Source organism: Cervus canadensis, chromosome 11 (genome assembly GCF_019320065.1).
Source record: "Cervus canadensis isolate Bull #8, Minnesota chromosome 11, ASM1932006v1, whole genome shotgun sequence".
In the NCBI taxonomy this organism is placed as follows: Eukaryota; Metazoa; Chordata; class Mammalia; order Artiodactyla; family Cervidae; genus Cervus; species Cervus canadensis.
In genome coordinates, this window is record NC_057396.1 from 71,402,255 (window position 1) to 71,429,370 (window position 27,116).

Sequence of the window (27,116 nt, forward strand, 5' to 3'; positions counted from 1 at the left end):
CAGGTTGTAGGTTTTATGTTTATCATAATATATTTTTTAACCCTCTATTTATTTAATTTTTGGTCTAGCCTATGCAAGGCTGTGGGATTTTATTTCCCTGGCAGGGATGGAACCGGTGCTCCCTGCACTGGGAGCACGGAGTCTTCACCACTAGATCGCCAGAAAAGTCCCTATGATAATATTTTTAATATTAATATATTTTCATAAATAGAACAGATATCACTTATATCTATTTTTCATTTTAAAAGACCCTGATGCTGGGAAAGATTGAAGGCAGGAGAAGGGGATGACAGAGGATGAGATGGTTGGATGGCATCACCGCCTCAATGGACATGAGTTTGAGTGGACTCCGGGAGTTGGTGAAGGACAGGGAGGCCTGGTGTGCTGCAGTCCATGGGGCCGCAAAGAGTCGGACACGACTGAGTGACTGAACTCAACTGATACCCATTTTTCACTATGTATATGTATACACACACACACATACTTACTGCAGTTTAGTTAGGAGGCGGGAGCCAGGAGTTCAGGCAGATGTGGGGATGGGGTGGGAAGGGCCGGAAGAACCCAGGTCCCCTATCTGTCCAGGATCTGGCCCTTCTCCTTACTATCCCTTCGGCTCTCGACTCCCCTTGGCAGAGAGCCTCTTCCCGGTCCTGTCCCGCCCTCCGGTGGGGTCACCGTCCCCTCGCTCTGGCCGGTGGTTGGCGAAGGTGCCCCAGGCTCACTGGCCGGGGTCACAGTTCCACCCGCAGGGGTCAGGCCCCCCACCCCCTCCTGGAGTCACAGCCCCTCCCTCGGGAGGCGGGGGCTCAGTAGCCACAGGCCGGGGTCACAGTTCCCCACACGCGGTAGACTCACAATCTCGCGCCCACGGGACGGGCCCTCCCTCGGCCCGGGGCCCCCTTTCCCTCCCGGGAAGCCCGGGTCCCTCCCCCGGGCGGCCGGCGGCTCCTCCTCCCGAGCCATGGTGTGGGTCCCCGGGGGCCCCGGCGGTCCCGACGAGTCCCCGGGGGCCGGGCCCGAGGTCGCGACCCTCGAGAGGCCCGCGCTGGCCGCGTCCTCGCTGGCGGCCGCGGACGCCTCGCCGTCCCCCTGGCCCTGCCCGCGGCCGCCCGCCTCCTGCCCGGCGGTGGGCGGGTCGCCGCTGCGCCGCGCCGGCTGGGCCGGGATGGCGGCCGGCACGTTGCTGGAGGCCGGCCTGGCCCGGGTGCTCTACTACCCGACGCTGCTCTACACGGTGTTCCGCGGGAAGATGCCCGGCCGGGCGCACCGCGACTGGTACCACCGCATTGACTCCACCGTGCTGCTGGGCGCGCTGCCGCTGCGGAGCATGACGCGCCGGGTGAGCCGGGCCGGGCGGGGCCGGGCCGGGCCGCGGCGGGGCCTGCGCGCCCGGCGAGCGCCGCCCGGGCCTCGGCCGCCCGCCCCTGTCTGAGCCACCTCTTTGCCTCGGCAGCTGGTCCAGGACGAGAACGTGCGCGGGGTGATCACCATGAACGAGGAGTATGAGACGCGCTTCCTGTGCAACTCCTCCAAGGTGAGGCCCCGGGCCCGGCGCCCCGCCCGCCGCCCCGGTACCACTCCGGCGTCTGGGCGAGCCGGAGGAGGTCGAGGGGAGGCTGTGCTGTAGGTGACCTTGCCCCAGACACGGGCGTCCCAGGCTTTCTTTTTTTTTTTTGCCTCCGATGAGCTGGTCCTGCGGCTGGACGGGATAGAAACTAATTTGTCAATTAGAAATTGATGTGAAAGGTATTTCACAGTAGAGTTGCCCCACTTTGATTACTCCTTTGTGCACACGTGTATTCTCGGTTTTGGTAACTCACATCAGTAACCAGAACTGAAAGGCAACGTTTCTTTTTTGGCTACGCCTCGCAGCCTGTGGGATATTAATTCCTCAATCAGGGATCAAACCTGCGACCCCTGCAGTTGGAAGGGCAGAGTCCTAACCATTGGACCGTGAGGGAAGTCCTGAAAGGCAACTTTTCTCTGGCTTGCTTTCATTCATTCAACACTTCATGGCACTAAGTATGGATCGGACACTGTTAAGATATTCAAGACGAAGGCCCTATAAACTGTAAAAAGGAAAGCTACCCCCAATCCCTGATAACTGTATCATAAAACTTTGTAAAAACTGCACAGAATTCATTTGGTTTTGATTTGAGAGAATTTCATTTATATGTTAGAGATGATAGGGGAACTCCAAAGCATGGTCTTAAATGAAGTTCAAGCCTAAAACCTAGTTTTCATTAGATGTGAGTGGTTTTTTTGTGGAACTCTTCATGATGGTTATTAGGTGTTGTCCTGTCTTTACACTGTTTGACGTCTATTAGCACTGCACAATTATCTTCCCTGTTTACTGTACTGATAGAGCCTAATGAACGTGCAGTTATTTCAAACCATAGATTTTTTTTTGAAATCTAAAAAAATAATTGACTTACATTTAAAATCTATTGATCAAAAAAAAAATCTATTGGTCAGTGATGAGATACATTTTTAAAGAATAGATAGCAGTTCCTTGGATTTCCCACAGAACTTTGCCACAGAACCTCAGGAGTTATTAGCCAAGATGTGTTATTGGCCTCAGTGTGGTCAGTCTTGTGGAGCAAGCCACAGAAAGTGCTTGGTCTCTGGGTGTGAGGCATCTAGATCTGCTATCTTATCCCACTAGCCTAGAGAAAAGAAATCTCCAAGGCAATGGTTCTGATATTTTAATATGGCTAAGCATTATCTAGCAGTAGTGGTGTTAGTCACTCAGTCATGCCCAACTCTTTGCAATCCCGTGGACTATAGCCCACTGGGCTCCTCTGTCCATGGAATTCTCCAGGCAAGAAGACTGGTGTGGTTTGCCGTTCCCTTCTCCAGGGGATTTTCCCGACTGGGGGGATTGAACCCCGGTATCCTGCATTGCCACCTGATGTGGAGAACTGACTCACTGGAAAAGACCCTGATGCTGGGAAAGATTGAAGGCGGGAGAAGGGGAAGACCCTGATGCTGGGAAAGATTGAAGGCGGGCTGAGAAGGGGACGACAGAGGATGAGTTGGTTGGATGGCATCACCGACTCGATGGACATAAGTTTGAGCAAGCTCCGGGAGTCGGTGATGGACAGGGAAGCCTGGCGTACTACAGTCCATGGGGTCGCAAAGAGTCGGACATGACTGAATGACTGAACTGAACCGACTGACTCCTGTATTGCAGCAGATTCATTACCGTCTGAGCCCCAGGGAAGCCCCAGGGAAGCATTATCTGACAGTCTGTTAAGACAACACATTCCTAGGTACAACCCCCCCGAGATTCTGACTCAGGAACTGTAAATTACGGCCCAAGAACTTGAATATATAGCAGGCTCCCCAAGTGTTTGATGTAATTGATGTGTAAACACATGCTGCCAGATTTTGCTGTTTTTGGTTAATTTTGTGAGCTGTATAACATATTGACCTTCATTCAGCTAAACAGATTAATAACAAGAAGTCTACCTGAGGTCTTAAAGCAAAAAAAAAAAAAAAAAAAGTTGCCCAGTTTGCCAGAGGCCTTATTTCTTCGGTTGGTTCTTTTCTTCCTTCTAGGCAATAATATTGCACTAACAAAAGTAGGTGCATTATTTTAATTTTAAAATAACTCTTATTTTCTACCACATACTCCTCTCCAAAAAAGTGGTAAAAAAGAGAAGACTTCTGGGCAGAGAAATAGAAGGCCTTGCAAAATGTAGTAGTCGAATCCTGCAGCTGGATCACTGCACAAGTGCCACGGTCATGCAAAAAAACTGTTAGGCAGCTTTTGTAGATGAATTTTATACAGTTTGTATTTTGTCGATAAAGATTCAAATACTAAGAACACTTTAAATCTTGGACATAATTCTAACTCAGAAGCATTGTTGTTGTTTGATGAAAGACCATGTAAGTCAGTCATTTTAAAGACATTTCTGAAAGAAGTTTCTTTGTAGGCAAACAGTATACCGAATATATTACCTTTCTTGTTGCTTTGCTGTCTCGTGGGAGTCCATCTTCCTACCACTCACATCAGGCTTTTTTCATTTTCTTTTCTGTGCTGGTGGACCTGGCCCCAGGAGTGGAGGAAAGAGGGAGTGGAGCAGCTGTGGCTCAGCACGATAGACATGACAGGAGTCCCCACCCTGTCCAACCTCCAGAAAGGAGTCCAGTTTGCTCTCAAGTACCAGTCGCTAGGCCAGTCTGTCTACGTGCACTGTAAGGCCGGGCGTTCCAGGAGCGCCACCATGGTGGCCGCGTATCTGATTCAGGTAGGAAGGGGCTTTCTGGACTGGTGCCCCCCCCCACCCCCGCCCTTGTTGCTAAAAGCAATCTGATTTTTATTTTACTTTATTAAATTTTTATCTTGTGGTTGCACTGGGTCCTTGCTGCTGCCTGCAGGCTTTCTCTAGTTGCTGTGAGCGGGGACTGCTCCTCATTGAGGTGCACACGTTTCTCACTGTGGCGGCTTCTTTCTTATTGCAGAGTGCAGGCGCTGGGCCCTGCACACTGTGCTTGGGCTTCACAGATGGCGCTAGTGGTAAAGAACCCAGCGGCCAAAGCAGGAGACATTAAGAGACCTGGGTTCGATCCCTGGGTCGGGAAGATCCCGTGGAGAGAGAATGGCAACCCACTCCAGTATTCTTGCCTGGAGAACCCCATGGTCTGACCCAGGCCAGAGGAGCCTGGCGGGCTACAGTCCATGGGGTTGCAAAGAGTCGGAGGCGACTGAAGCGACTTAGCATGCATGCACAGGCACTAGGGCTCCGGGCTCTAGAGCGCAGGCTCAGTAGCTGTGGCTCTTGGGCTTCGTTGCTCTGCATCACGTGGAATCTTCCCGAACGAGGGATCAAACCCATGTCCCCAGCATTGTCAGGTGGATTCTTAACCACTGTACCACCAAGAAGTCCCTCTTTTTACTTTTATTTTGGCTGTGCTGGGTCTACATTGTAGTTCATGAGCTTCTCTTGTTGCAGGGTGGGCTTAGTTGCCCTGCAGCACGTAGGATCTTAGTTCCCCAACTGAGAGTGTATCCACACTGCCTACATTGGAAGGTGGATTCTTTACCACTGGGCCACCAGGGAATGGACTGGTCCCCTGTACAGCAATCTCCAATCTCCTGGCGGACCTGGCTAGAAGGAGCTGTGTTCCCAATTTTAGGCCGTTGGGAGGTGGAAAACACCTGAAATTTGCTGACAGGCTGACCTCTGGCTTTGCCACCTGCCACCTGGGTGACCTTAGGCAAAAGTGGGTTACCCTCTCCAATGCTCAATTTCCTCAAACTAAATGTGTTACAAAACTCAAATAAGAACTATGTCAAACACTGACCTAGAGCAGGCACTCAAAAAATGGAATTGCCAAGGATGTAATACAAGCAAAAGGCTAGAAACATTTGTTATAAATGGCACGTCAGGAAATACAGTGCTGTAATAACAGTGCTGATCACAGCTCTAAACAGTGGCTCCAACAGAATCTTGCCTATCAATTTGTTAGGATTGGCGGCAGGGATGCTTTTAAAAATAAATGGCCTGGCCTTGTGTTACTGTGGCCTGGTGAATATATGATTTAACAATACTAAAGTTTTGGTCATCAGGAGTCTGTTTTGCTGGAAACTGGGGTGTCGGGAGATATTTTGGGCCAAGTGGGAATTGAACCAGCAGACTAAAAACCGACTTTCTTGGTTGAGTTCTAAACAAATAAGTATCTTGAGGGCACGAAGATAGCCCTCCTCGTCAAATTTTAAAAGTACTTTTTTCAAAATAAATAAATAAATAAAAATAAAGTACTTTTTTCTAGCCATGGTGACAAGTTATGACATCAATTGTGTACTCTTTCTAGGAAACTCTTGTAACCAACAGCCTAGCTCAGAGAGGGTATCTGGTAGGCCTAGGCCTGTGTGAATTTAGGACCTCAGCTTCCTGTGTTCAACCTCCTATTTCCAGAGTTTGGCAGAATAAGAATTAGGTAGAAAGACTGACTTGCGTCCCCCTCAACCCACCAGCCTGCTGCACAGAATAATGGGACTGACTGACTGAGGGGGCTAAAGTGTTCTCCCACTTAGAATATGTGGGTCATGGTTTTTGTTGTTGTTTTTTTTAAAGAAATACTGAGAGCCCTTGAGCACCGGTTATCAGGTCAAGGACCCCTTAAATACCTGCTCCTTCCTTTCTCTGACTTCCCAACCCTGCCCTTCAGGTGTACCACTGGACTCCAGAGGAGGCCATAAGAGCCATCACCAAGATCCGGTCCCACATCTACATCAGACCTGGCCAGCTGGAAGTTCTCAAAGAGTTCCACAAGGTGACCACTGCAGGGGCGGCCAAGAATGAGACTCATCACACGTCACTGACATGACGCACGTGGGTTAGGAAGAACGCAAAACAACGCTGCTTCCTACAGAATGAGAATGTTTAACAGGACCAAAGGGGCTGAAGCCCAGACTTGACATAATAGAAATGTGCTAAGTGATGGTTAGTTTTGCTCCCTTTGTCTTGTTTCATTTTCCTGAAATAACACTGTTGTGTGGCTAGATTTAGCGTGGCTTCTGTTCATGGGGCATGGGGAAATGGGACCGGGCTGAGGGCTTATAAGATCAAAGAAACCTGTCATGCACCTGATGTTGTGCCTAATATTTAGCTCCGTAACTCAAAGACATTGAACACTAGGAGAAGTGGAGAGAAATATCCAGCCCCGGCTCTTCCCCACTGTTGAAATCCTAATCCACTGGCCTTATGTGGCTGTCCTCACGTTTGGAGCAGTCATCCTGTCTGTAGCCAAGGACGCGTGGGATTCAATCAGTACTGCGACTTAGAGATGTGTGGGTATGTAGTCAGTTCCCCTGAGGAAGTCACCCCTTTAGAATTCAACACACACACATATCCCTTCAAAAACTTTTATTTGTATGAACAGTTCCTAGCTCTTGATTTATCTTAGAGCTTTTAAAAGAGTAGAGACCTTATATATTTGAGTTTGAAAAAAGTTTCTGCTATTAACCAGAAATAATCTTTTCTACTTCTTTCTGGCTTACTCCTTGGAATAAGCCAAAAATAAAACCAAAGTGTAAATTTTCTGATGGAGAGATGAAAAACAATAGACGGCACATCCTGAATTCTAGGGTAGACTCTTGCTGGTGAAGGACACCTTCAGTTTAGTCCATTTTTTCCAAGCAACACCTGAAGGAGAACTCTAACACCTAATTCTTTGTAGAATGACCAACGAGCCACTTTGCAGGCTACAGGAAAAAAGGGAGGCTGGGCATCTTTCCTTCTGTCCTGGGATCAGGGGTGCTCCTATTTAACATTCATTAGGTAGAGAGGGGAGGCTGTGCCTAGGGGTGGAGAAGAGGCTGGCTCTAAGCGATCTGTAGTGAGCGAGGCTCAAGATTACAAGGGGATGGCGAACAGGCTGGCCGACTCTCAGTTCTAGCAGCCAGCTGAGCAGCAGCAGTCTAAAAAGCCTCAGACAGAACACTCTTTTAGGAGTTCAGGGAAGGGCTGAGGCTGCCTTTCTAACATGTATCAAAAAGTAACATAATACCCGAGTGGGGGGGCCTCAGGGGACTTTGACTTTGGATGGGGAGGTGTAGGAGGGGGGGAGGGTAAATGCCAGGGGCTCCTGCCTCAACAGCCTTAGGCCAACACGAACTGCAAATTGGTCAGCAGCACCTTGATGCCTCTGGTGACAGTTACAGCCGAAGTGGCAGGGTCAAGCTTGTAGGTGTTGGCATCCCCCTTTTTATACCGGTCCCGGAACACATAGATGCTCCCGTGACAGCTGGCAATCTTCCAGAGGGATGGGGCAGAGCTCCAGGCCTCGGGAAGGCAGAGCCGGGTGAAGCTGTCCAGCAGGGGATTGTAGCACACCAGGGAGTCCCCTTCGGCCACGATGAACACCAGGTCCTTATGCACGGCCGCGTGCATGCGGCCCGCAAAGGGCAGCACGTAGGGCTTCACGTGGCACTTGTCTGTCTCTGTGTCAAAGCACTGGATGAGTCGGGATGGTTTGGTAAAGAAGTCCAGGTCATTCTCCTCCCCCCCCAGTAAGTAGATGATCCCGTTGAGGTTGGCACCAGCGGCCCCTGACACAGCCACCTCTAGCTGGGTTGTCTCAGTCCAGACGTTATCACCCACCCGATAATAGATTACTGCATTGGAGAGGGTATCCTGCAGTGTCTTGCCACCCAGGGAATATATGGCGTCTTTCCCAGGCACAGACACCAGGGTGTGCTGGAGTCGGTCTCGGGGCAAAGGCGCACACCACTCCCAGTCCACGGTGGCATTGTTGCACTTCCACATGCGCCGGGGGATGGACCCGCCCACCACGTACAAGTCTCCGCCATGCTTGCAGGCTGCTGTGATCTGGTGGCACAAGCTGTTTTGGCCACTTACACTGATGGAGTCATCTTCCGCACAGTGTAAGGACACAGCCAACGAGTGGGTACGAGATGACTCTTTCCCGATCAGGTAAATGTGTACATTCTCCCCAATTTCCTATTGGCGAAATTAAAGTTATAAATGGTATCTACCAGCTCGAGACTGAAGGCGCAGCTGAGATGCGTACTCGGATGGCCCCAGACCACACCCTCGTATCTTGCTCTGACCTACTCCCTTCTAGTTACTGTGTGACTCTCCTCTGATCACTGTCTTTCAGGCACCTTATGTCGGGACAGAAAACCTGTTACACTCATCCTTCCAGCTTTTTTTATAACTATGATGACTTGGTGCTTTGGTCATTAATGCAATGATGAAAGTAGTTCTCTCAAGGAGCTTTGGAGCCCGGAGGCGGCTGGCTTCTAGGCTCACATATGTAACCTCCACCCCAGCTCTTATCAACTTTAAGCCAGAGACTCAAAGAGGCCAAGCTGATAGATGGCTGGAATGCAGGGTTAGTATGGTGTCCCAACCCTAAAGAAATCTGCCTTACCTTCAAGCTAGTCCTGAGTGACTCTGAGAAAGCCTCTCTTTCTTCTTTATTAAAATTGATCCAGGCTTCTATTGCCTCTGTTGGGTTCTGGGAACATGGAACTCCATCTGCAAGAGTCAGAGGAAAGGTATGGTCAATGGCAGTCTGAGGATCCACAAGGGAAATTTAGAGCCAGTGGCTTTAAAAATGTGAATTTCTTTGTTAGACTATCACCATGTATATATGTACGTGTGTGTATGAGAAATTAACCTAAAATTGCCCTGCTTTTTTTCTTAATCAAAATGGATGACTTGATATTCTCCTATTTGCCATGGAAGCAATCTACTAGGCTACAATGCTCACGCTTGAAGTACAGTTATACCTCACCTGCAGGTTAGGATTGTTACCTAAAAGTTGGCCAGTCACTTGAGAAGCTTCTTATTTAGGTGTCTGACTCTTTGCAACCCTATGGACTGTAGCCCGCCAGGCTCCTCTGTCCATGGGATTTTCCAGGCAAGAATACTGGAGTGGGTTGCCATTTCATACTCCAGGGGATCTTCTCAACCCATGGATCAAATCGATGTCTCTTCTGTCTCCTGCATTGGTAGGTGGGTTTTTTTTTTTTTTAACCACTGTGCCACCTGGGAAGCCCCTAACTATCTTGACTCACTGTCAATTTACTCAGGTAACCAGTCCCACAAATACATGCAAAGTATAGAATGGATGAGAACACTAATGCACAAGAGAGGTTAGAATATAAATGCAGGTAGCTCCTCACTACCTTTTTGGCTAAGGGCAGCCTTTTTTTTTTTTAATTAGATATTTGCATATAATGTAAAATGCTGCTTTAGTTTCCTAATCTCTTCCTCTGGAAGGGACTCTGTCTCTAACTACTAAATGTCAACTCAATCTCTCTCAGAAGGTATCTAAGTAAATTCTTATCAAGAATAATAATGTAAACGAATGCCAGGAGCCTGAGGGTACCCTTGTCGTCACTGAACACCCGTGCGGCTGGGGCTGACGTCCCCCCTCCCTCTGCTTACCCGAGATGATGTCGGTGAGCAGATGGTGGGGCAAGTGAAGGAATTCCTCCGTGCTCTGCAGCTGGGCCAGGTGGGCCTTGGCGCAGTGCTTGGCAGCGGTGTAGAGCTCAGGATCGCTGTGCCGATCCGCCAGCCACATCACCTGAAGGCAGTTGCCCACCTGCACTGTGCGGGCCAGAAACCGAGAACATTCCTCAAAGAGAGATGTCAGCTGATACATGTCTGACACCTCATAAATCTCCTGCAGCTCCTCAGCCCGGAGTTTCACCGTCCCGTGGTAGATATAATCAACCAGGAGCTGGAAGACGGACTCGCTGACATCCTGCAGCACAATCACCCGGTTGTGGGCCTCCTTCAGGTTGGAAGTGAACATGGACCGGAAGAAGCAGCTCTGAGCCGAGAGGACCAATCGGTGGAGCTGAAACTCCCGGCCTTCCACGGAGATGGTGACATCAGCAAAGAGCTCTTCCTCCAAACACAGTTTCATGATGCCCTGAGCCACACGGCCTGAGTGTGACCTATCTTTGAAAGTGTAGTTCACAAAGTAGTTCTCGTCCATGGATGCTCCAGGTTCCTCTGGTGATTCCATGGTGGCAGCCAACTTCTCTCTCTGCCAGCTGTCTGTAAAAGAACACCACTTGGAGTAACTTAAGGAAGCCACAGTCTATGAATCTAACTGTCCAATTCAGGGAGAGAGAAGGGAAAAGTGAGGAGGGCACGGTCGGCCCAGATTAGCCTTAGTCCTGGCCCTGCTAATGACAACTCTGATGATCTCCCTGAACCAAAGCTGGGCTCATTCTCTCACAGTGACATCACATACCTAATAAAATCAAGATTTCCTACGCCAGGTATTTCCCTGAGAAAACACGGAAAACTCCTTTTCCATGATGTAACAAAAGGCTTGGTATTTAGGTCAACATAGAGAGCAAGGGACTGGAGGAGGCCTGTGACTTTAAAAAGCCCAACCAAACAACCCCTGGACGTAAAACTTGTGAGGCTCCGGGCAGCAGAATCCGACGAGAAGACCCCTAACGTCCTTGTAGCCAGGCTCCTCCTCCCTGGCGCAGGGAATCCAGACCTTACAATATGCGATTCAGCCTGGGACATCTCTCAACTCCCCATCTGCTCTTTTCTGAGCCTCTCCCTGGCACTTCCCTGCTCGCCCTAATGACTCCCCAAGGCTTCGTCCCAGAACGCGAGACGGAGCACGATCCGTCTCCGGCAAGGGGCCAGAGGCGGCCCATCGCCACGTGCAGTGTCCCCGCTCCACCTGGAGTCGCCCGGGAAACGGTCGCCAGGGAAACCGTTCTTCTCTTCCCCTCCCCCTAGCCTGGCCCGCCGGCCCTCAGCAAAAGCCTAGCTCAGGGAGCGAGGGAGGGGTGTGGAATGTGGAACCCAGACCTCTCGTCCCTTCCTCTCCTCTCATCCGACTGGTTCTTTAGGATCCTTGCCTTCTCTCCAGCCTCTGTCACACCAAGCTAGCGCCGCATTCGCCTCACGGTCTCCCCACCTGCGGGCTTCGCTTTCTCACCTGCCTTCCCTCCTTTCATTCCGAAGCCCGGGACCCGGAACCTCTGCTTCTGGCCCTGCGTCCGCCAGGAAGAAGGTCTGATGCACACTTCCTCTTCCGGTCCGTGCCCTTGGGGGCTCCGTGTCCTAGGGGCCTGGCCTCGGCTGCCTGGTGTACATCCGGGAAACATGGCGGCGGCGGCGGCAGCTCGGGGCTGTTGGCAGAGGCTCGTGGGGTCCGCGGCGCTGGCCAGAGGTGACCAGTGGGCAGCTGGCTGAAGCCCGGGGCGGGAGCGGCGACGCGCCCAGCGCAGGGAGTCCCTGAGACCTCATCCTGCGCTTCGGTGTCTCTGTCTTCCCATGCAGTGGCCGGGAGACCCTCGGTGCTGTTGTTACCGGTGAGGCGGGAAAGCGCTGCGGCCGACACGCGCCGTGAGTATGTGCGAGCCCGGCCCTTCTCGGGACTGCAGGCGGGGCCGCGCTCATTCCCTTTGTCAGATGTTTGCCCTTGTCCTGGCCTGTCCTTCTCTGCGTCCTCCCGGCAAGCCTCTGCTTGTCCTTGGAGAGCTGACTGCAAGGGTCCTCCTTGTGTTTTGGGTCCTGTTACGGCCGTGTTGCCGCTTGTCCATTTCTGTCTCTGTCTCTGATTAAACTGTAAGCTCTTTAAAGTGAAAAGCATAAACTCTGGGCCTCTGAGCCCTATTATAATAGTAGCTTACGTTAATTGAGTGCTTACTGTATGCACGTCACTTTGCTAAGCGATTAATGAATGATCATAGTTCTCACAACAGTCTCAGGAGGTAGATAGTATTATGCTCTTCTACAGTAGAGTAGGAAACAGTTCAGAGAGGTTGACCAGGATCACAGCACTAGAAAGTGATAAAGCAGGCCTGCCTGCTGCCAAAGGCGGAGAAAAAAATTACTCTGCAGCCTACGATTTGTAGTTGCTCTTGTGATTCAGTGTTGCACGAATGAGTGTGTGGAGATAAGTTCCAGTCAACATAAGCCAACCGGGAGTCAGGAGACCTGACATTTCCCCCGTTCTGGGCCTGGGTTTCCTGGTCTGTGCCAAAAAAAAAAAAAACGTTTCAACTAATCTGTGAGGACTCTTCAGCCCTGAAGTTCTTAGTTTGAGAACTTGCTATGAGCCAGATGTTAAGGAGATACAGAGAATCATAAACATTCTAGTTCTCACACTTAAAGAGCTCCTGGTGTGGTAAGAGAACTGAGACCCATGCTGCTTTAGCAGAATTGCAGGCATTGAAAAGGAAGAATCAAAAAAAAAAAAAAAGAAAAGGAAGTGGAGAAGGAAATGGCAACCCACTCCAGTGGAAAAGTCCATGGACAGAGGAGCCTGGTGGGCTTCAGTCCATGGGATTACATGACTGAGCATGTGTGCACAAGGGTGGAGGGAGATGGGCTGGTAGCAATAAACTGGTAGAACTTTAAAAAAAAAAAAGAAAGAAAGAAAAGGAAGAACCATGGAGTAGTTTTGAGAAGAAGCAAACACCCCAGCTGCAGTAATAGGTGAGTCTCTGTGGATCGTGTAGGTAGCATTTTCCCAACGTTTTCATCACTTCCTGTTACGTGGAAGAGGAACTGTCTATCTTCACCTTTCTCAGGGTTCTAGGGGGAGTCCTGATTGGGGAACAGCATGCCTCACGAGCCCAGGACACTAAGCAGGGCTCAGTCTGCAGGGCTGACTGCTGCCTTCTCCTTCCAGCCACTGTCAGACCGCGGAATGATGTGGCCCACAAGCAGCTCTCAGCTTTTGGAGAGTATGTGGCTGAAATCCTGCCCAAGTATGTCCAGCAAGTTCAGGTAATATTCATTACTGGTGTTTGGATTCAGATCAAGAAAGAGCCATATTCTCAGGGCATGTGGGAGTGGGTGGCCTGGAATCAAAGCACAGACTCCTCCATCCCAACTTGGCCTTCTCTCTCTGCCTTAAACCAGGAGATTCCAGCTGAAGTTGCCTGCTCCGTCTGTAGCTTTGTTCCCTCTCCCCTCCTGTTCTGTGTCGGCAGGTGTCCTGCTTCAATGAGTTAGAGATCTGTATCCATCCTGATGGGGTCGTCCCAGTGCTGACCTTCCTCAGGGATCACAGCAACGCACAGTTCAAATCCCTGGCTGACTTGACGGCGGTGGACATCCCCACCCGGCAGAACCGTTTTGAGGTCAGTCAGGAGATGTGAGGTTTGGAGTGTGAAGGAGGGAAAGGGGACAGAGGAGTTTCAGGGTGACAGCTGCCTCTGGGAGCCGTAGCCGCCTTAGTTTCAGTTCAGGTCAAACAAATACAACACAGCAGTGAAGGTGGGGCCTCTGAATCAGGCAGACCTTGAGTTTCAGTTGTAGCTTTGCCATTAATAAGCGGTGTGACTTCAAACATTTTGTTTGGTCTTTCTGAGCTTTAGTTTTTCTGATGTGCGAAATAAGTATTTTAAATAAGTGTGAAACCACCCATGGGGTGGCTGTGAGTATTCATTGAGATAGTTCAGGTAGATTGCTAGTACACAGTAACGTCTCAGTACATTTAGCTGTTGTTACTTACTCGTCACCTACTTTTTTGCCAGATCCTGGGATCGAGAGAGAAGTAACACCCAATACCTGCCCTCCAGAAGTGCCCCACACTCTAGTGAGGAAGGACACATAGAACAATTTACTGTTGGAGAAGGAAATGGCAACCCACTCCAGTGTTCTTGCCTGGGAAATCCATGGACAGAGGAGCCTGGGGAGCTGCAGTCCATGGGGTTGCAAGAGTCAGACACAACTTAGCAACTAAACCACCACAAAGTAGATACAGTGACTGTTACTTACCCTCCAGAAAAGCCTATGGAAACAAGAGATTCAACATACTGATGTATTTTTTAAAAAGTTTACTGTAATAGGATAATTCATGGGATGTTGTAAGAACATAGGAGGGGCACTTAGCCCAGTCTAGAAGGCTTTTATGAAGGGAGAGAGAAAGTTTGTGCTGCCTCTTGATGGATAATTAGGAGATCAGGTATTGGTCCTGTGGGGGGTGGGGTGGCGGGGAGGAGGAGTTGGGAGACATCCAGTAGTGTGAACAAAGATAAGCATGCCGACAGGCTGAGCTATAGCGTGGCTTAGGCATTTGCAAGTGGTTGAGAGTAGTGGAGCATCTTGAGGTTTTGAGCTTCAGGACAGAAGGCAGGTTCACAGGGTGGAACTTTATCCCCTCATTATTATGGTCCCACTCAAGGACTTCTGTCCCAGACCCCTAAGCCTGTGGTCATCTTGGTCCTCTGGCTGCCTCCATTCTCCCTAGATTGTTTACAACCTGCTGTCTCTGCGCTTCAACTCGCGGATCCGTGTGAAGACCTATACGGATGAGCTGACGCCCATTGAGTCTTCTGTGTCTGTGTACAAGGCAGCCAACTGGTATGAGAGGGAGGTGAGTTACTGGACATGGTGGACCCTGCACCTGGGCCAGAGTTGCAAAACCGACTGGGTTCAGCGGATGCAGTGCAGCCCCTCACCCCTGTGATGGCCAGTTGCTTCCTTTTTCTAGATCTGGGACATGTTTGGAGTCTTCTTTGCTAACCACCCTGATCTAAGAAGAATCCTAACAGACTATGGCTTTGAGGGACATCCTTTCCGGAAAGACTTCCCCCTGTCTGGCTATGTTGAGGTAGGAGTCTTGGAAGTAGGCAGCAGGCTTGAGAGGGAGGGACTGGTAGGGATGTTGGGCAGGAATTATGGCCAGTGGATTGTGGTGGCTTAAGAGCATCAATACTGCATTCTATCCAAGCTCCACTCTGACACAGTTTTCTTATCTGCAAAATGGGAGCAAGAGTAGTACTTAACAATAGTAGATTTGCAGTAAACTAATTGGTGTGTTTAAAACTGGTGTATTGTAAATGCTCGACTGTTGTCACCCCTTATTTTAATGGTTTTAATGGTCATTTTAATGACCGAGGCAGATCTGAGGACACAGTTTGTCACCAAGATCTGAAAGTAGAATATCTTTTTACCCTGCTCTGGATCTCTTGAGAAGGCAAGACACTAAATGTCCAGCCCTTGAATTTCAGTGCTTTATTCACCACTGCTATTAACCATTGGAGGTTATTAGCAGGAGGTTATTAGCAAGAAGGTGGTTTATTGTATATATACATGGATGGTTTTGTAGCAAAGTAACTTTTTAGAAATGTTGAGATAGTGGCAATCGAGCCCTTTCTCTTTAGTATCCAGATGCTTCTGTTTTCTTAATATTTAGCATGGTCCCATTTGCAGCAGCTGATTGTCCTCACCTTATCCAACAGATTTCCCAGTAACAAGAAAAGTCATGCCAAGTTTACTGCCTTGCATCTTGGCAGTGATAATGCCAAGGCAACAGGGCCTTAACTTGAGTGCTTGTCAGCTTAGATTTATTCTTTTCAGCCACTGACTTGCTCCCTCGTCTTGGTTAAATGCTTACCGTCAACTTAAAGGGTGTGTGGAGGGAATTCCCTGGCAGTCCAGTGGCTAGCATTCCATGCTTTCACTGCCATGGGCCTGGGTTCGATCCCTGGTCAGAGAACGAAGGTCCCACCAAAAGGAGTATGTGGGTAGGTGGGCAAGGTGTCTTCTGGTGGAAGAGGAGCTCAGAGCGCAGGATGTGGGGGTAATGGCAGAGCTTGAGGTAGAGGCCATTTGAGACGGTGGTTGGGTTGTGACCTAGTGGGTGACGCAGATGAGGTTGGAGCCTTAAAAGAGGCTGGGACAGGAGTCAAGGACAGAGGAGTAAAGGGGCTGCAGAAGGCTTTGGGAAAGTGGGCCTTTCGTGGCTGTAAGAGGCTTTCCTCAGTGCTCACACCTGCCTTTTTCTTCTCCAGTTACGCTATGACGATGAGGTGAAGCGGGTGGTGGCCGAGCCGGTGGAGTTGGCTCAAGAGTTTCGCAAGTTTGATCTGAACAGCCCGTGGGAGACTTTCCCTGCCTATCGCCAGCCCCCTGAGAGTCTCAAGCTTGAAGCCGGAGACAAGAAACCTGAAACCAAGTAGTTTCAGGGCAAGCATGTGTATCCTAGAAAGCACCTTATCTGTAATTGAGTGTCCCTGTAAATAAAATCCTGCTAGACTCACCACTTTCTGCATGCTTCCCGTAAGTAGAAGTGAAGCTTGGACTCGAGAGGAGGGAGGTGCAGGCAGGAATTTTGCTGACTCCCTTAGAGAGACTCTTCCAAACCGGGAATCTGTTTCGATGGAGCTAAATACTGCAGTTGCAGACAGGGTGACTTGCACGCCTGGATATACTTCTGAGAGATCCTGGAACTGAAATGAAAGTTCTCACAGTTCATAGGGCTTAGGATGGGTGTGGCATGCCTCTCCTGAGAACTGGAGGCGTCTTGGCCACTGCTGGAGAAAGCCCCTTGTCACAGCAGACTGGTGGCAGCTGATGGGTCCAGGGGCCTGTGAAAATAGGGCAACCCCCACCTACCCTCATCCTATTCAAACCACCACAAGGTTCCAAGAGCCAACAGCCAGAAACAGGACAGGCTGCAGCCCGTTTTGAACCTTGTGTCCTGCAACCTGACCGCATCGTGCCTGGGCTAAGGGAATTTTCCTGGACTCTGGTCTGAGCTGAGAATGTAAACAAGCAAAGGAGGGTCCCAGTCTGGGGCCAAAGACAATCAGGAGCTGCCGATCTGTTGCCAGGAAACTACTCCCCATTCCAGCCAGTCTGGGGTCTGCTCAGCCGCTGGCTGAGTGCCTGAGGGGGAAGAGTTCTCTGCCTGTCCAGGGGCCACTCAGCCAGCCCACCAGGCAGCTGGAAGATCAGGCTTTGCGGCTGTTGTTCTTGGCTACTGATGGGCTTTCTGGAGGCTGGGCCAGGCTGGACTGGACTGAGTGTCAGAGGCTAGACTCAGTTGCAGAGTGTTTTGGGGGTGAGGACAGATAGTGAGGTAGTCTTACTGCCTGGGGTCTCACCTACCTCTTTGGGAGGGCTAAGCCTGAGCTGTTTGCTACCAAATGCCTTTTTCCTATTAACTAAGCATCCCGCCCATCTGGGCAGGAATAGGCTTAGGGCCTGACAAGCTGGGAGCCAGGCTCCTACTGCCAACAACCATTCCACATTTCTCTGGGATGGAAAGAGCCCCTAGGAAGCCAGAGCCAGCCCCTCCCTGTTGAGCTCTGAAGACCGACACGCAAGGCAGGGAGCAGCTGGAGCAGTCAGTCCGCAGTGGAAAGTTGGAGCCCCAGTGCGTGCCAGGCGGATGGAGGTGCAGAGAGACGCTGGGGAGAAGACTCGGAGGACCTGGTGGGGCATGGCCGGGACAATGAAGTTCCTGGCTTGGCTGACGGTAGCCATTTGCCTCCTCCCTGGGGTGACTACAACCTACCACCGTGCAGGTACCCGGGCCTTGGGGTGGGTGGATGGGAGCTAAGGAAGGCTGCTGGCTGACGGCAGTCACACTTGGTCCTATCTAAGCCCAGTAGGGCTTAGAAACTGTGGGTGTGATAGCTGCCAGGCTGACCTGTGCTGTGGAGTGGGGGACGGAATGGTGTGGGCCTCCATCAGAACCAGAAAGGTCCAGGTGAAGTGAGGGTGGTTCGCCCTAGGTGCTCTCAACAGGCCTTGGGCTTATTCCGGCTGATGTACAAAGCTGGACCTCCTAACTTGCCCAGGGCTTAGGACAGACATTCCAAGGGTTAGGCAGCACCCCAGAGAGATGGAGCTGCAGCAGACACCCTGCTTTGCCTAGCCTTCTGTCTTGCACACAGTCACTTACTGAGGGTTGGGAAAGGACTAGGTCCTTCTCAAAGGGGTCTTCACCTTTGGGGAGGGTCACTGGCACTGTTTCAGGTCACGCTGTCCCCAGATGATGAGAGGGAGGGGTAATGGGAAGTGAAGTGTCTTGTGACTCGTTGGCCTGGAGCTCTTGGCCAGGAGAACTGTAGAAGTTCAAGGAGGAGTCCTGGACATTTGCCGAGGTGGTATCGGGGTTTGGGATGATGTCTGGGAGAGTGACTGTCACTGTGCGTGTGTGTAGGGGGAGGTGGACATGGGGTGGCATTCCTGTTCTTTTGTAGACAGAGGAACTTCTGGGCACCCCTACCAGGCAGCTCAGGGCCACTCTGGGGATGCTAGGGTGTTCAGGGTGGAGCCTGGCAGCGCCCTGACTCCTCTCTGCTGCCCCAGGGCAACCCATGGACAGCACCCGCGTGGGAGGTGGCCTGAAGGAGCCAGAGGCCCCGGAAGTGATGTTCGAGGTCTTTCCTCCAGCCTGGGACATGGGGGTGGGAGTATCCAGAGGTCCCTGAGCGCAGGGTTGGGAAGGGGGATGCCTCAAGCTAGGGCTGCTGGGGGAGGGGGCAACCCAGCATGGGTCCCACTGCCTGCTTGCAGCCCCAGCGCACTACTGCTCGCTGACCTGCTCCCTCGGCCCCAGCCCGCCCCTTACGTGGCTCCCCTTGCAGCTGCTCTGGGCGGGGCTGGAGCTGGATGTCATGGGGCAGCTGCACCTCCAGGACGAGGAACTGGCATCCACACGTCCAGGCCGCCGGCTCAGGCTCCTCCTGCAGCACCAGGTGCCCAAGGACTTGGAGGGCGCTGAGCAGCGGCTGCAGCAGCTCCAGGACCTGCGGAAGGGACCTCCTCTTAGCCCTTGGGACTTTGAACATCTGCTCCTCACAGGCGTGTCCTGTGTCTACCGGCTCCATGTGGCTAGCGAGGCCGAGGAGAAAGGCCGCTGGGCCCAGGTCTTCACCCTCCTGGCACAGGAAACACTCTGGGACCTGTGCAAGGGCTTCTGCCCCCAGGGCCAGCCCCCTTCTCTGGGCCCCTGGGCCTCCATTGCTGACTCCCTCCCCTAACCCTCCCCTTTTGCCTGCCATCCCTCCTTCCCCCTCTCCCCCCCACCCCCACCTGAGCCAGACCCACCTTTGGCAGGGGCTTCCATCTGGCACCTGGTTCTTCCCACTGTGTTTGGGTCTCTGGGCTTGGCTTGTACCCTGGACCCCAGCCTACCCCTCCCCCATCTTCTTCCCTGGGCCCAGGTTCTGGGTCCCGGACCCGCAGGCCCAGACCTAAGGGCAGGACTTGCAGGCAGTGTGTGTGTGTGTGTGTGCTGGGGTCAGGGTTGAGAAGTGTGTTTAAGAGATGCTGAAACGGAAGCTCCCAAGCAAGGCCAGGTCAGACCCTCCAGCTCCTACTCCGGCAGCCCGAGAGAGGCTGAATCCCCAGGTAACTTCTAAGTGCCCAGGCTTATGTAGACACCTCTTTGAAACCCAACCGAGGCTCTGGGGGTCCCTAAGTTGCCCAGGTATCCCATCTGGGCTAGGAGAATAGACTGGACGTTTTTAGTTCAATCTGTTCAAACAATTGGGGGAAGTGGGTGGAAGAACATTATCTTTTGAGGGGCAGGGAAGTGAGAAATGTTTTTTTGGTCCATCTCAACAAGGCTCAGAGAACAGGGTGAGGCTGGGAGGAGACTGAGGCTGGCTGGAGTGGTCCTGACCCTGTGCAGTTCGTCCCATAAAATGTAATGTTCTGGTCTCCTGGAGCCCTGTGTCGTGTGTCAGATAAGTTTGTTAACCCCGACTCTGAGCAACCCCCCCTCCCCATCCTGGGAAGGCAGGAATCGGGGCAACCAGATACCCGCTGCTCTTCCCGTTTGCCACGCCCGTACGGGGAGCCAGAGTGTACCGTTTCCTTGAATCCCATATCCCCAGTGAGGCCACGGGGTGTTGTCCCTTGTCACAAAAAAGGAAACCAGATGGGCCTTAAAATTCACGCCGGAGTTCAACGGGGAAGAACTATAGGGACCGAGCGGAAACGGACATGAAGGGGAGGCCCACGCGGAGTTAGACAAGCAGAGTCCAATCAAATTCTCACCTCCTCGCTCGCCCAGGGAGAATCCTGCCCTTTGCCTGCCGACCCCCCACCGGGGTGGTCCCTCTTTTCCCGCCCCGCCCGAAGACAACAGCGTCGGGCAACAGCGTCGTCGCAGTGAGGACAAAGCATAGCGCAGGACCCCGGCAGACAGGCGCCGGCGCAGGCCCACTTTATTGGCAGAGTCCGCCACGCGCGGCGGGCCGTCATGCTCGCGCCGGCGGGGCGTTCGGGCCGCGGGTCCGGGCTCAGCATGCATGCCCCCCACCCCACCCCACCCCGAGCGGCTCTCCGGGTCGGGGTTCAGAGCTCCGGCGGCCCAAGGCCCGGCGGGCCGGCGGGCGGGAGGTCGGGATACACCAGGAAGCCGGAGAAGGTGATGTACTTGCCGTGGTTGCTGTAGGCGCCGTAGCCGTCGCGGTCGTGGCTGAGCAGCCAGACGGCGTCGCCGCGCCGCAGCGCCAGCATCACGCTCTGGCTCTGCATCTCGCGGCGCCGCGACACGCCGTCGTCGTAGATCATGGCCTGCACCTCGTCGCGGTTCTTCATCAGCTTCACCGACAGCGTCTTGCGGGGCAGCTTACCCAGCGTGAAGGAGAAGAAGTAGGCGCCGGGCAGGCGGCAGCGGAACACGCCGGCCGCCGCGTCGAAGTCGCCGCCGATGTTGACCAGCTCGGTGTCGAAGGCCAGCGGCCGGTGGCGCGGCCCGGGGCCCGCGTCCGAGCCCACCAGGCTGCGCGTGCGCGCCGCCGAGAAGGCCGAGCGCGGCTCCGCGGACGCGGGCGGGCCCCCGCGCGGGGGCGCGTCGGCGTCGGCATACACCAGGTAGCCGCTGAAGGTGGCGCCGGGCGCGCCCAGCGCGTACCGCGGGGCGCCGTGCAGCCGCAGCCACACCGCGTCGCCGTAGTCGAGCTGCAGCATGGCGCTCTGGCTGGCGGCGCGGTGCGCGCCCGGCCGCCGCTGCTCGTCGAAGGCCAGCGCCTGCACCTCGTCGCGGTTGCGCACCAGCATCACGGACAGGCTCTTGTGCGGCGCCTTGCCCGCCGTGAAGGAGAAGAAGTAGGCGCCCGGCACGCGGCAGCGGAACTGGCCGGTGGCCGGGTCGAAGTCGCCGCCGACGTTCACGTACACCTTGTCGAAGGTCACCGCCATCTCCGACGTGCCCTCCAGCGGGGTGGTGCGTGCCGCCGAGAAGGCCGAGCGCAGCTCCGCGGACCCCGAGGCCGGGCCCGGGGCCCCGCAGGCCGCCGGGCTCAGCAGGCCCAGCAGCAGCAGCAGCAGCATGGCACCTGGGACGGGAGGCACGAGGGGGACGGAGACGAGGGTTGTGGAGGGGCGGCGGGGGGCCGGGTCCCCCTGCACAGCCCTGCCTTCATCCACAGCTCGGACTCCTGGTTTCCTGCACAGCAAGACTGGCTCAGAGGTTCTCACAACTTAAGTAGGCCTGGGTGTCACCTGGAGGGCCTGTTAAAACACACACTGTTGGCCCTCACCCCCGCCTCGCCTGGGATGTGCTGTGCTTAGTCACTCGGTTGTGTCCGACTCTCTGTGACCCGTGAACAGTAGCCCACCCGACTCCTCTGTTCATGGGATTCTCCTGGCAAGAATACTGGAGTGGGTTGCCATTTCCTTCTCCACTCGTCTAGGATGAGGTCTGAGAATTTCCATTCCATTCACAGGTTCCCAGGTAATGCAGAGATGCTGCTCTTCTAGGGACCACAGTTTGGGAATAATTAGATTAGATCAGTGACTTTTTCTTCTTCTTTTTTTGTAACCACCAAACCCCTTTGTGTGAAATTTCGCAGATACAAGTGGAAATGCTCTGGCTCAAGGGTCCTATAGCCCTGCTGGGTTTGCCACATCCCCTCCTCCTTGACAGCCAGGAGCCCTGGAAACACAGAAGGTGGTCAGGAGGTCCCAGGGTTATCTTCAGCTTTCGATTGGCTACATTTTCCTGGTCTGTTCCATGGCCGTTAGCCTCACTCAGGCACTGGCTGTCTGTACTGACACCTTCCTTGATGGCTGCTGTTTAATTCCCCATCTTGGCAGGAAATAGCTGCTCCCTGACCTGACTCATTGGAAAAGACCCTGATGCTTGGAAAGATTGAAGGCGGGAGGAGAAGGGGACGACAGAGGATGAGATGGTTGGATGGAATCACTGACTTAATGGACATGAGTTTGAGTAAGCTCTGGGAATTGGTGATGGACAGGGAAGCCTGGCGTGCTGCAGTCCATGGGGTTGCAAAGAGTAAGCGACTGAACTGAACTGACCCGTTTCCTGGCCTCTGACCCAGTCAAGGGTCAGCTCCCACAGTGGACCTCCGGAATCACCAGGGGCCCTCCTTGCCTTTTTCTGACCACCTTGAAGAGGTCAGAACAGTTGGGTTTTGAGGTAGTTCCCTCCCCCCACAAACTCAGAGAAGAGAAAGGGACTCTTCTGGGCTTGGGGGTTGCTCCCTGAGGGGAAAGAGAGAGCCAGGGGCTGCTGGGGATACAGTGGGAGAGCGGTTCCAGTGGGCTTCAGCAGGTCTGTGAGGTCAGCAGCTCGGTTCCTCAGCAGGAGCAGCTGGGTGAACAAGACTGGCAGCTAAACCTGGGCTCAGGTCCTGGTGCTACTCCTCTGCATGCTGTGAAACCTTGGGCAGGTTCCTGAATGTCTCCGGGCACGGCCCCTTCTGTATAAACTGGGGGAGGATGTCTGCCTAACAGGCCTACTGAGGATGCTCTGAGATAGCAGGTGTGAGCACCTCTGTGGGATGGCAGTGCAGTCAGTTGATTTTGGGGGAAAACTGATCTGATCAAGTGTTTTTTTTTAATCTAATTTTAAAAATTTATATTGGAGTATAGTTGAGGATCAAGTTCTTGACATTACGGGTTAAGGTTCAGTAACCCTTACCCCTGGAAGCTTGGTGAAGGCACTACTTGACTCAGAGGATCGTCTCTCAGAAGATAGGGAGATGCTTCCTCCGTAATGCTTCCCAGTAGGGCACAGGCTTTGGGGACTGAATTCCCCGAAGCCCTGTCGTGGAGGCAAAGCGGGAAAGAAACCGAGCTGGCAGCAGCCTCGGATGTGGGCTTCTGTAGGAAATGCCCTGGGCGTGCACCTTTGTGTCACTTAGAGGTGCTGGGGGCTGCCAGGAGGACTGCCGGGCGCAGGTGCACAGACGCGCTGCCCTCGGCAAGGACGCCCCCCTGAAGGGCGGTGGGCACTGGAGTGCGGCCCGCATCCTGTTTGCCCAACTGTGTGGAACCGCTGCACCTGGGGAGACTGCCTTTTTCTGCTTCTCGGAAGACCCCCAAGTCCCTAGCCCAGCTGAACACTCTCCTTCCAGAGACAGTACCTTTTCTCATTCTTACAAAGGTGCCCCGTGGGCTAGCCAGTCCCCTTGATGAGGGCAGGGGTGCGGGGAGAGGGGCTCCCTGCAGCAGTGAAGATTACATCTCAGTACTCATCGCGGTCCCTTTCACAGGGCGCTTTGGACCTGTCTGGTGTCACAGCTAACCTGCAAGACGGGTGGGCCCTCTCCCGTTTTACAGGGGAGAAAGCTGAGGCCCAACCAGGGGAAGTGTTTTTGGCCCAAGGCCACCCATGGAGCCCTGACGCAAGCCTTGGACGGAGGTCTTTTGGCTCCAAATTCAGTGTGCTTTCCTCTCCACCCTTTCCTTCTAAACATAGACATGTCCAGCCAGCCGGTTATCTGCCTCAGTTTCCCTTTTTGCAAAAATAGGAGGGGAAAGAAGTGGAATGAGTCTTGGGATCTAGGGGTAAGGGGGAAGAAAGCATAAACCAACCAAAAAAACTAACGTTTTTGTCTCCTGGGAATATGGGAGCATCGCGGCTCTTCCTGACCCTGCGGCTCTCCTAGCGGGTCTTGCCCCTGGAGCAGCCGCCCACTGGACCCTCGGTAGTCTCCCTGCTGCGCCTGGGGCACCCTGCCAGCGCCGGCTAGCCCTCCTGTGTGTTCGGTACCCGGCTTCCTTTCTGCCCACTGCCCATTTCTCAGACCCCTAGGTCCCCATCCTCCCCTCAGCCCCCTGCCGGAGCAGGTCAGAGGTGAGAGGCTGTCAGGTGGGCGTCACAGCTCCAGGGAAGGAAATGGCTGTTCTGGCTTCGTGCAGGTGAGGCTCAAAACAATCATCTTCAAAGAGAAAAAAAAACTAGGACACGGTGCGCTGGACAGAGCCCCGGAACCGACCGTGGAGGTGCAGCCATGCCAGGCTAGGGGGATTCCAGAGACCCCTCCCAGGGAACCCCACTCCCCAGACACCCCCTCCCTCAAGCTCTGCTCAAAGCGCCCTCTCCACCTACCTTGAAAGCCCCCCGGGCTCCCAAGAAGATGAGTCCCCCTTTCACGGAAGAAGCCAATTAATCCTTTCTCATTAAAAAAAAAAAAAAAAAAAAAAACCCTCAGAAAATGGTACCTTAGACCCTCTCCCCCCCAGACCTCCCTTTATCCGTCCTTTCGGATGAAAAGCCCATGAGCCTCTTTCATGAAAGAAGCTCCCAGATCCTCCTTTTAGGGAGAAGAAAAAAAAAAAAAAAGGACTCAATTCCCGGCCCCCGCTTCCCAAGGAGAAAGCCTGGCTTCCCGCGCCCCAGAGCAGCCCTCACCTGGCTGGGGGCGGCGGTCGGTCGGGTTCGCTCCGAGCCCGCGATCGGGCTGCGGGCGGGCGCCGGGCTGCGCACTGACCGCCCGCGCTGCGGCGGGGCCGGGCCTGGCGGGGGCGGCGGCGCCGGGGGCGGGCGGGGCGCGGGGACCCCGGGGTGGGCGCGGGGCGGCGAGGGAAAGAGGACTGCTGGAGAGCGAGCCGCCGGGCCAGCGCGGGGAGAGGCGGCGAGAGGCGGGCAGGGGGAGAGAGGGAGGGGCGCGCCGAGGACCGCGCGCCGAGAGCCGGGGCTCAGGGGCACCGCACGGAGGCCCCCCGCGCGGGCCGCGCGAGCGCCGGCCTCGCCCTCCTCCGTGACCGCCCTCGGGCTTCAGCCTCTGAGTGTGCAGAGCAGGCAGCAGGAATCCAAGTTAGCAGATGGGGAAACTGAGGCCGAGGCCGACACCCCACCCCCGCCCCCAGCCCCGGGGTGGCTTGGGACAGTCTAGAGACCAGCCTCCTCCCTGGTTGGAGGAGAGGGGGCTGGAGCGGGACGCGGAGACTGGACTAGCCTCGGGGCTGCAAGGGCAGCGGAAGGGGAGAGTTCGGTGGGGACAGACGTCCAGGCTCGGGGAGGTGGGGGGGGGGGCGGTCTGCGGGAAGAGAAGGATAAATGGGTCAGTGCGGCCAGGAAAGGAAGGCTTACAGTGCCCGCGCTTTCTTCCTCAGCTCCAAATCGGAAAAGGCCCGTGGTTGGTTAGGAAGGAAGGAGGAAGACCAAACCCCCAGGCATCAGAGGGTCAGCAAGGGGCGGGGGGCTCCCGGGGAGGGGGCGAGGAAGGAGGGTCCTTGCAGAATTGCCTTGTGGCGGAAAGGCTGCTTTCACAGCATCTGCAAGGAGGGAGGGGCTTGAGAAAGGCGATGGGAGGTCTCAAGGGGCCGGCATGAGGGACACTGACACCCCCCCTAGCTGGGCCCCGGTGGGCAGGACCCAGCAGGACCCCGGGGCTGGGAGCAGCTGTTGGCACTCACCGGGGCCCTTCCACAGCTTCCGCCCTGGCCTCTGAGCCCACCTCCAGGAGGTTGCAGTCCTCTCCTGAAGGCAGTGCTGGGCGTGACCTGCTAGCCACTGGGTAGAGGCTGGCGGAATGGATGGTGGTGAAGAGCCCCACTCCCAGAACAGAAACAGGAGCCCTCGGACTCAGGAGGCCCAAGTTCTAGTCCTGGCTCTGCCCCAGACTCTCTGTGGCCCCCCTGTGCTCTGGAGCTCTCCTCCTGCAACTGTCAGAACCTACAGGACCCCAGTTAATGTAACATGGGTTAGTCCCCATGAAGGTGTTGACAGTGATGATGAATTCATTAATATTCTCCAGGTGTTGAGGTAAAGATGAAGTGAATGGATATGTATCTGAACAGAAAGGAATGGATGGAGGCATTTCAGGCTGGGCATGGGGTATTTGGGGGAACACAGAATGAAGCATCTGTCTAGCCTTTCTATCCTTTGTCTCCTCACCAGCCTGTAAAGGTCTGGGAGGGGTGTGGGGAGAGGTTTAGGAGGGCTGGGGAAGACCTGAAGCCCATCTGTGGCAGCCACGACCCTTCTTAGGGCATCAGTACCTCTTCTGAACCAGGAGGTTGGGGTTGCCATCATGAAGGTGTGTTTTGAAGGTGTGATTCCGATGGTGGGAGGGCTGGGAAGAAGGCAGGACTCTAGAGGTGGAACAGCTAAGCCCAGTGGGGCTCTGTCTCAGGCTGAAAGCCATTTTGATTCTCCCTGGGTCCATAAAACATCTCACCAGAGGAGTCGGGGGGTTGGGGGGTGGGGGGTGGGGGGTGGTGGTGGAGACAGGTGGCTGTGGCAGATGACAGGAGGGTTCAAGGGATGGGACAAGGTGGAGGCCACTGGCAAGGAGAGATGGAGAAGGAGGATGCCATGTACTAGCGGGCATCTAGGGGGTGGGGGTGCCCTGGAATGGAAGTTAGGGGGCAGCAGGATTCAGAGCAAACAGCCCCAGGGCTTGGCTGTAGTTCCTGCCTGCTCCAGCTTTGTCCTGGAACAAGTTGGAGCAACACAGTAATAATTTTCATAGCAAGTTCCTTTCACTGGGTGTTGCACATGCTACCAGTGCCCCTTCTCAAGCCCCCAGGTCTACGTGGAGGTCACCTGCTGGCAGCTCCTGAGCTTGCTCTGTGTCTCTCCTGAGGGATTCCCAGCTATGGAAGCGAGGGTGGGGCAGGCAAGAAGTGGAAAATTAACAC

The 27,116-nt window shown here is 54.0% G+C and overlaps 5 protein-coding genes across 12 annotated transcripts; 3 read left to right on the forward strand and 2 right to left on the reverse strand.

Moving 5' to 3' along the window:
- Positions 1-840: 840 nt before the first annotated feature.
- On the forward strand, positions 841-6,513 carry PTPMT1 (protein tyrosine phosphatase mitochondrial 1). Of its 2 annotated transcripts, XM_043481973.1 has the most exons (4): positions 856-1,339; positions 1,454-1,534; positions 4,062-4,253; positions 6,178-6,513. In XM_043481973.1, exons 1-4 carry the CDS (start codon positions 962-964, stop codon positions 6,334-6,336), a joined length of 810 nt encoding a protein of 269 aa, XP_043337908.1. In that variant the 5' UTR covers positions 856-961; the 3' UTR covers positions 6,337-6,513. The 2 variants fall into 2 exon arrangements, with proteins under 2 accessions (XP_043337909.1, XP_043337908.1); XM_043481974.1 differs by lacking the exon at positions 4,062-4,253 and having other exon boundaries at positions 841-1,339.
- Positions 6,514-6,860: 347 nt separating this feature from the next.
- KBTBD4 (kelch repeat and BTB domain containing 4) lies at positions 6,861-11,689 on the reverse strand. 3 transcript variants are annotated; one of them, XM_043481967.1, is made up of 4 exons: positions 11,458-11,689; positions 9,927-10,547; positions 8,905-9,011; positions 6,861-8,471 (listed from the first exon to the last, which is right to left on the reverse strand). In XM_043481967.1, the coding sequence occupies exons 1-4, from the start codon at positions 11,624-11,626 to the stop codon at positions 7,611-7,613; spliced, it is 1,758 nt and encodes a 585-aa protein (XP_043337902.1). In that variant the 5' UTR covers positions 11,627-11,689; the 3' UTR covers positions 6,861-7,610. The 3 variants fall into 3 exon arrangements, with proteins under 3 accessions (XP_043337902.1, XP_043337904.1, XP_043337903.1); XM_043481969.1 differs by having other exon boundaries at positions 11,378-11,498; XM_043481968.1 differs by having other exon boundaries at positions 11,328-11,466.
- On the forward strand, positions 11,625-16,438 carry NDUFS3 (NADH:ubiquinone oxidoreductase core subunit S3). The gene is made up of 7 exons (XM_043480857.1): positions 11,625-11,691; positions 11,802-11,867; positions 13,159-13,256; positions 13,463-13,612; positions 14,725-14,850; positions 14,968-15,087; positions 16,271-16,438. Exons 1-7 carry the CDS (start codon positions 11,625-11,627, stop codon positions 16,436-16,438), a joined length of 795 nt encoding a protein of 264 aa, XP_043336792.1.
- Positions 16,439-16,448: 10 nt separating this feature from the next.
- FAM180B (family with sequence similarity 180 member B) lies at positions 16,449-19,941 on the forward strand. 3 transcript variants are annotated; one of them, XM_043481975.1, is made up of 3 exons: positions 16,449-17,788; positions 18,579-18,649; positions 18,857-19,941. In XM_043481975.1, the coding sequence occupies exons 1-3, from the start codon at positions 17,653-17,655 to the stop codon at positions 19,250-19,252; spliced, it is 603 nt and encodes a 200-aa protein (XP_043337910.1). In that variant the 5' UTR covers positions 16,449-17,652; the 3' UTR covers positions 19,253-19,941. The 3 variants fall into 3 exon arrangements, with proteins under 3 accessions (XP_043337910.1, XP_043337912.1, XP_043337911.1); XM_043481977.1 differs by lacking the exon at positions 18,579-18,649 and having other exon boundaries at positions 16,449-17,782; positions 18,792-19,941; XM_043481976.1 differs by lacking the exon at positions 18,579-18,649 and having other exon boundaries at positions 17,652-17,788.
- A 478-nt stretch (positions 19,942-20,419) lies between these two features.
- On the reverse strand, positions 20,420-25,584 carry C1QTNF4 (C1q and TNF related 4). 3 transcript variants are annotated; one of them, XM_043481970.1, is made up of 3 exons: positions 24,883-25,581; positions 24,580-24,642; positions 20,420-21,559 (listed from the first exon to the last, which is right to left on the reverse strand). In XM_043481970.1, exon 3 carries the CDS (start codon positions 21,552-21,554, stop codon positions 20,574-20,576), a length of 981 nt encoding a protein of 326 aa, XP_043337905.1. In that variant the 5' UTR covers positions 21,555-21,559; positions 24,580-24,642; positions 24,883-25,581; the 3' UTR covers positions 20,420-20,573. The 3 variants fall into 3 exon arrangements, with proteins under 3 accessions (XP_043337905.1, XP_043337906.1, XP_043337907.1); XM_043481971.1 differs by having other exon boundaries at positions 24,580-24,646; XM_043481972.1 differs by lacking the exon at positions 24,580-24,642 and having other exon boundaries at positions 24,883-25,584.
- Between the last annotated feature and the right edge of the window lie 1,532 nt (positions 25,585-27,116).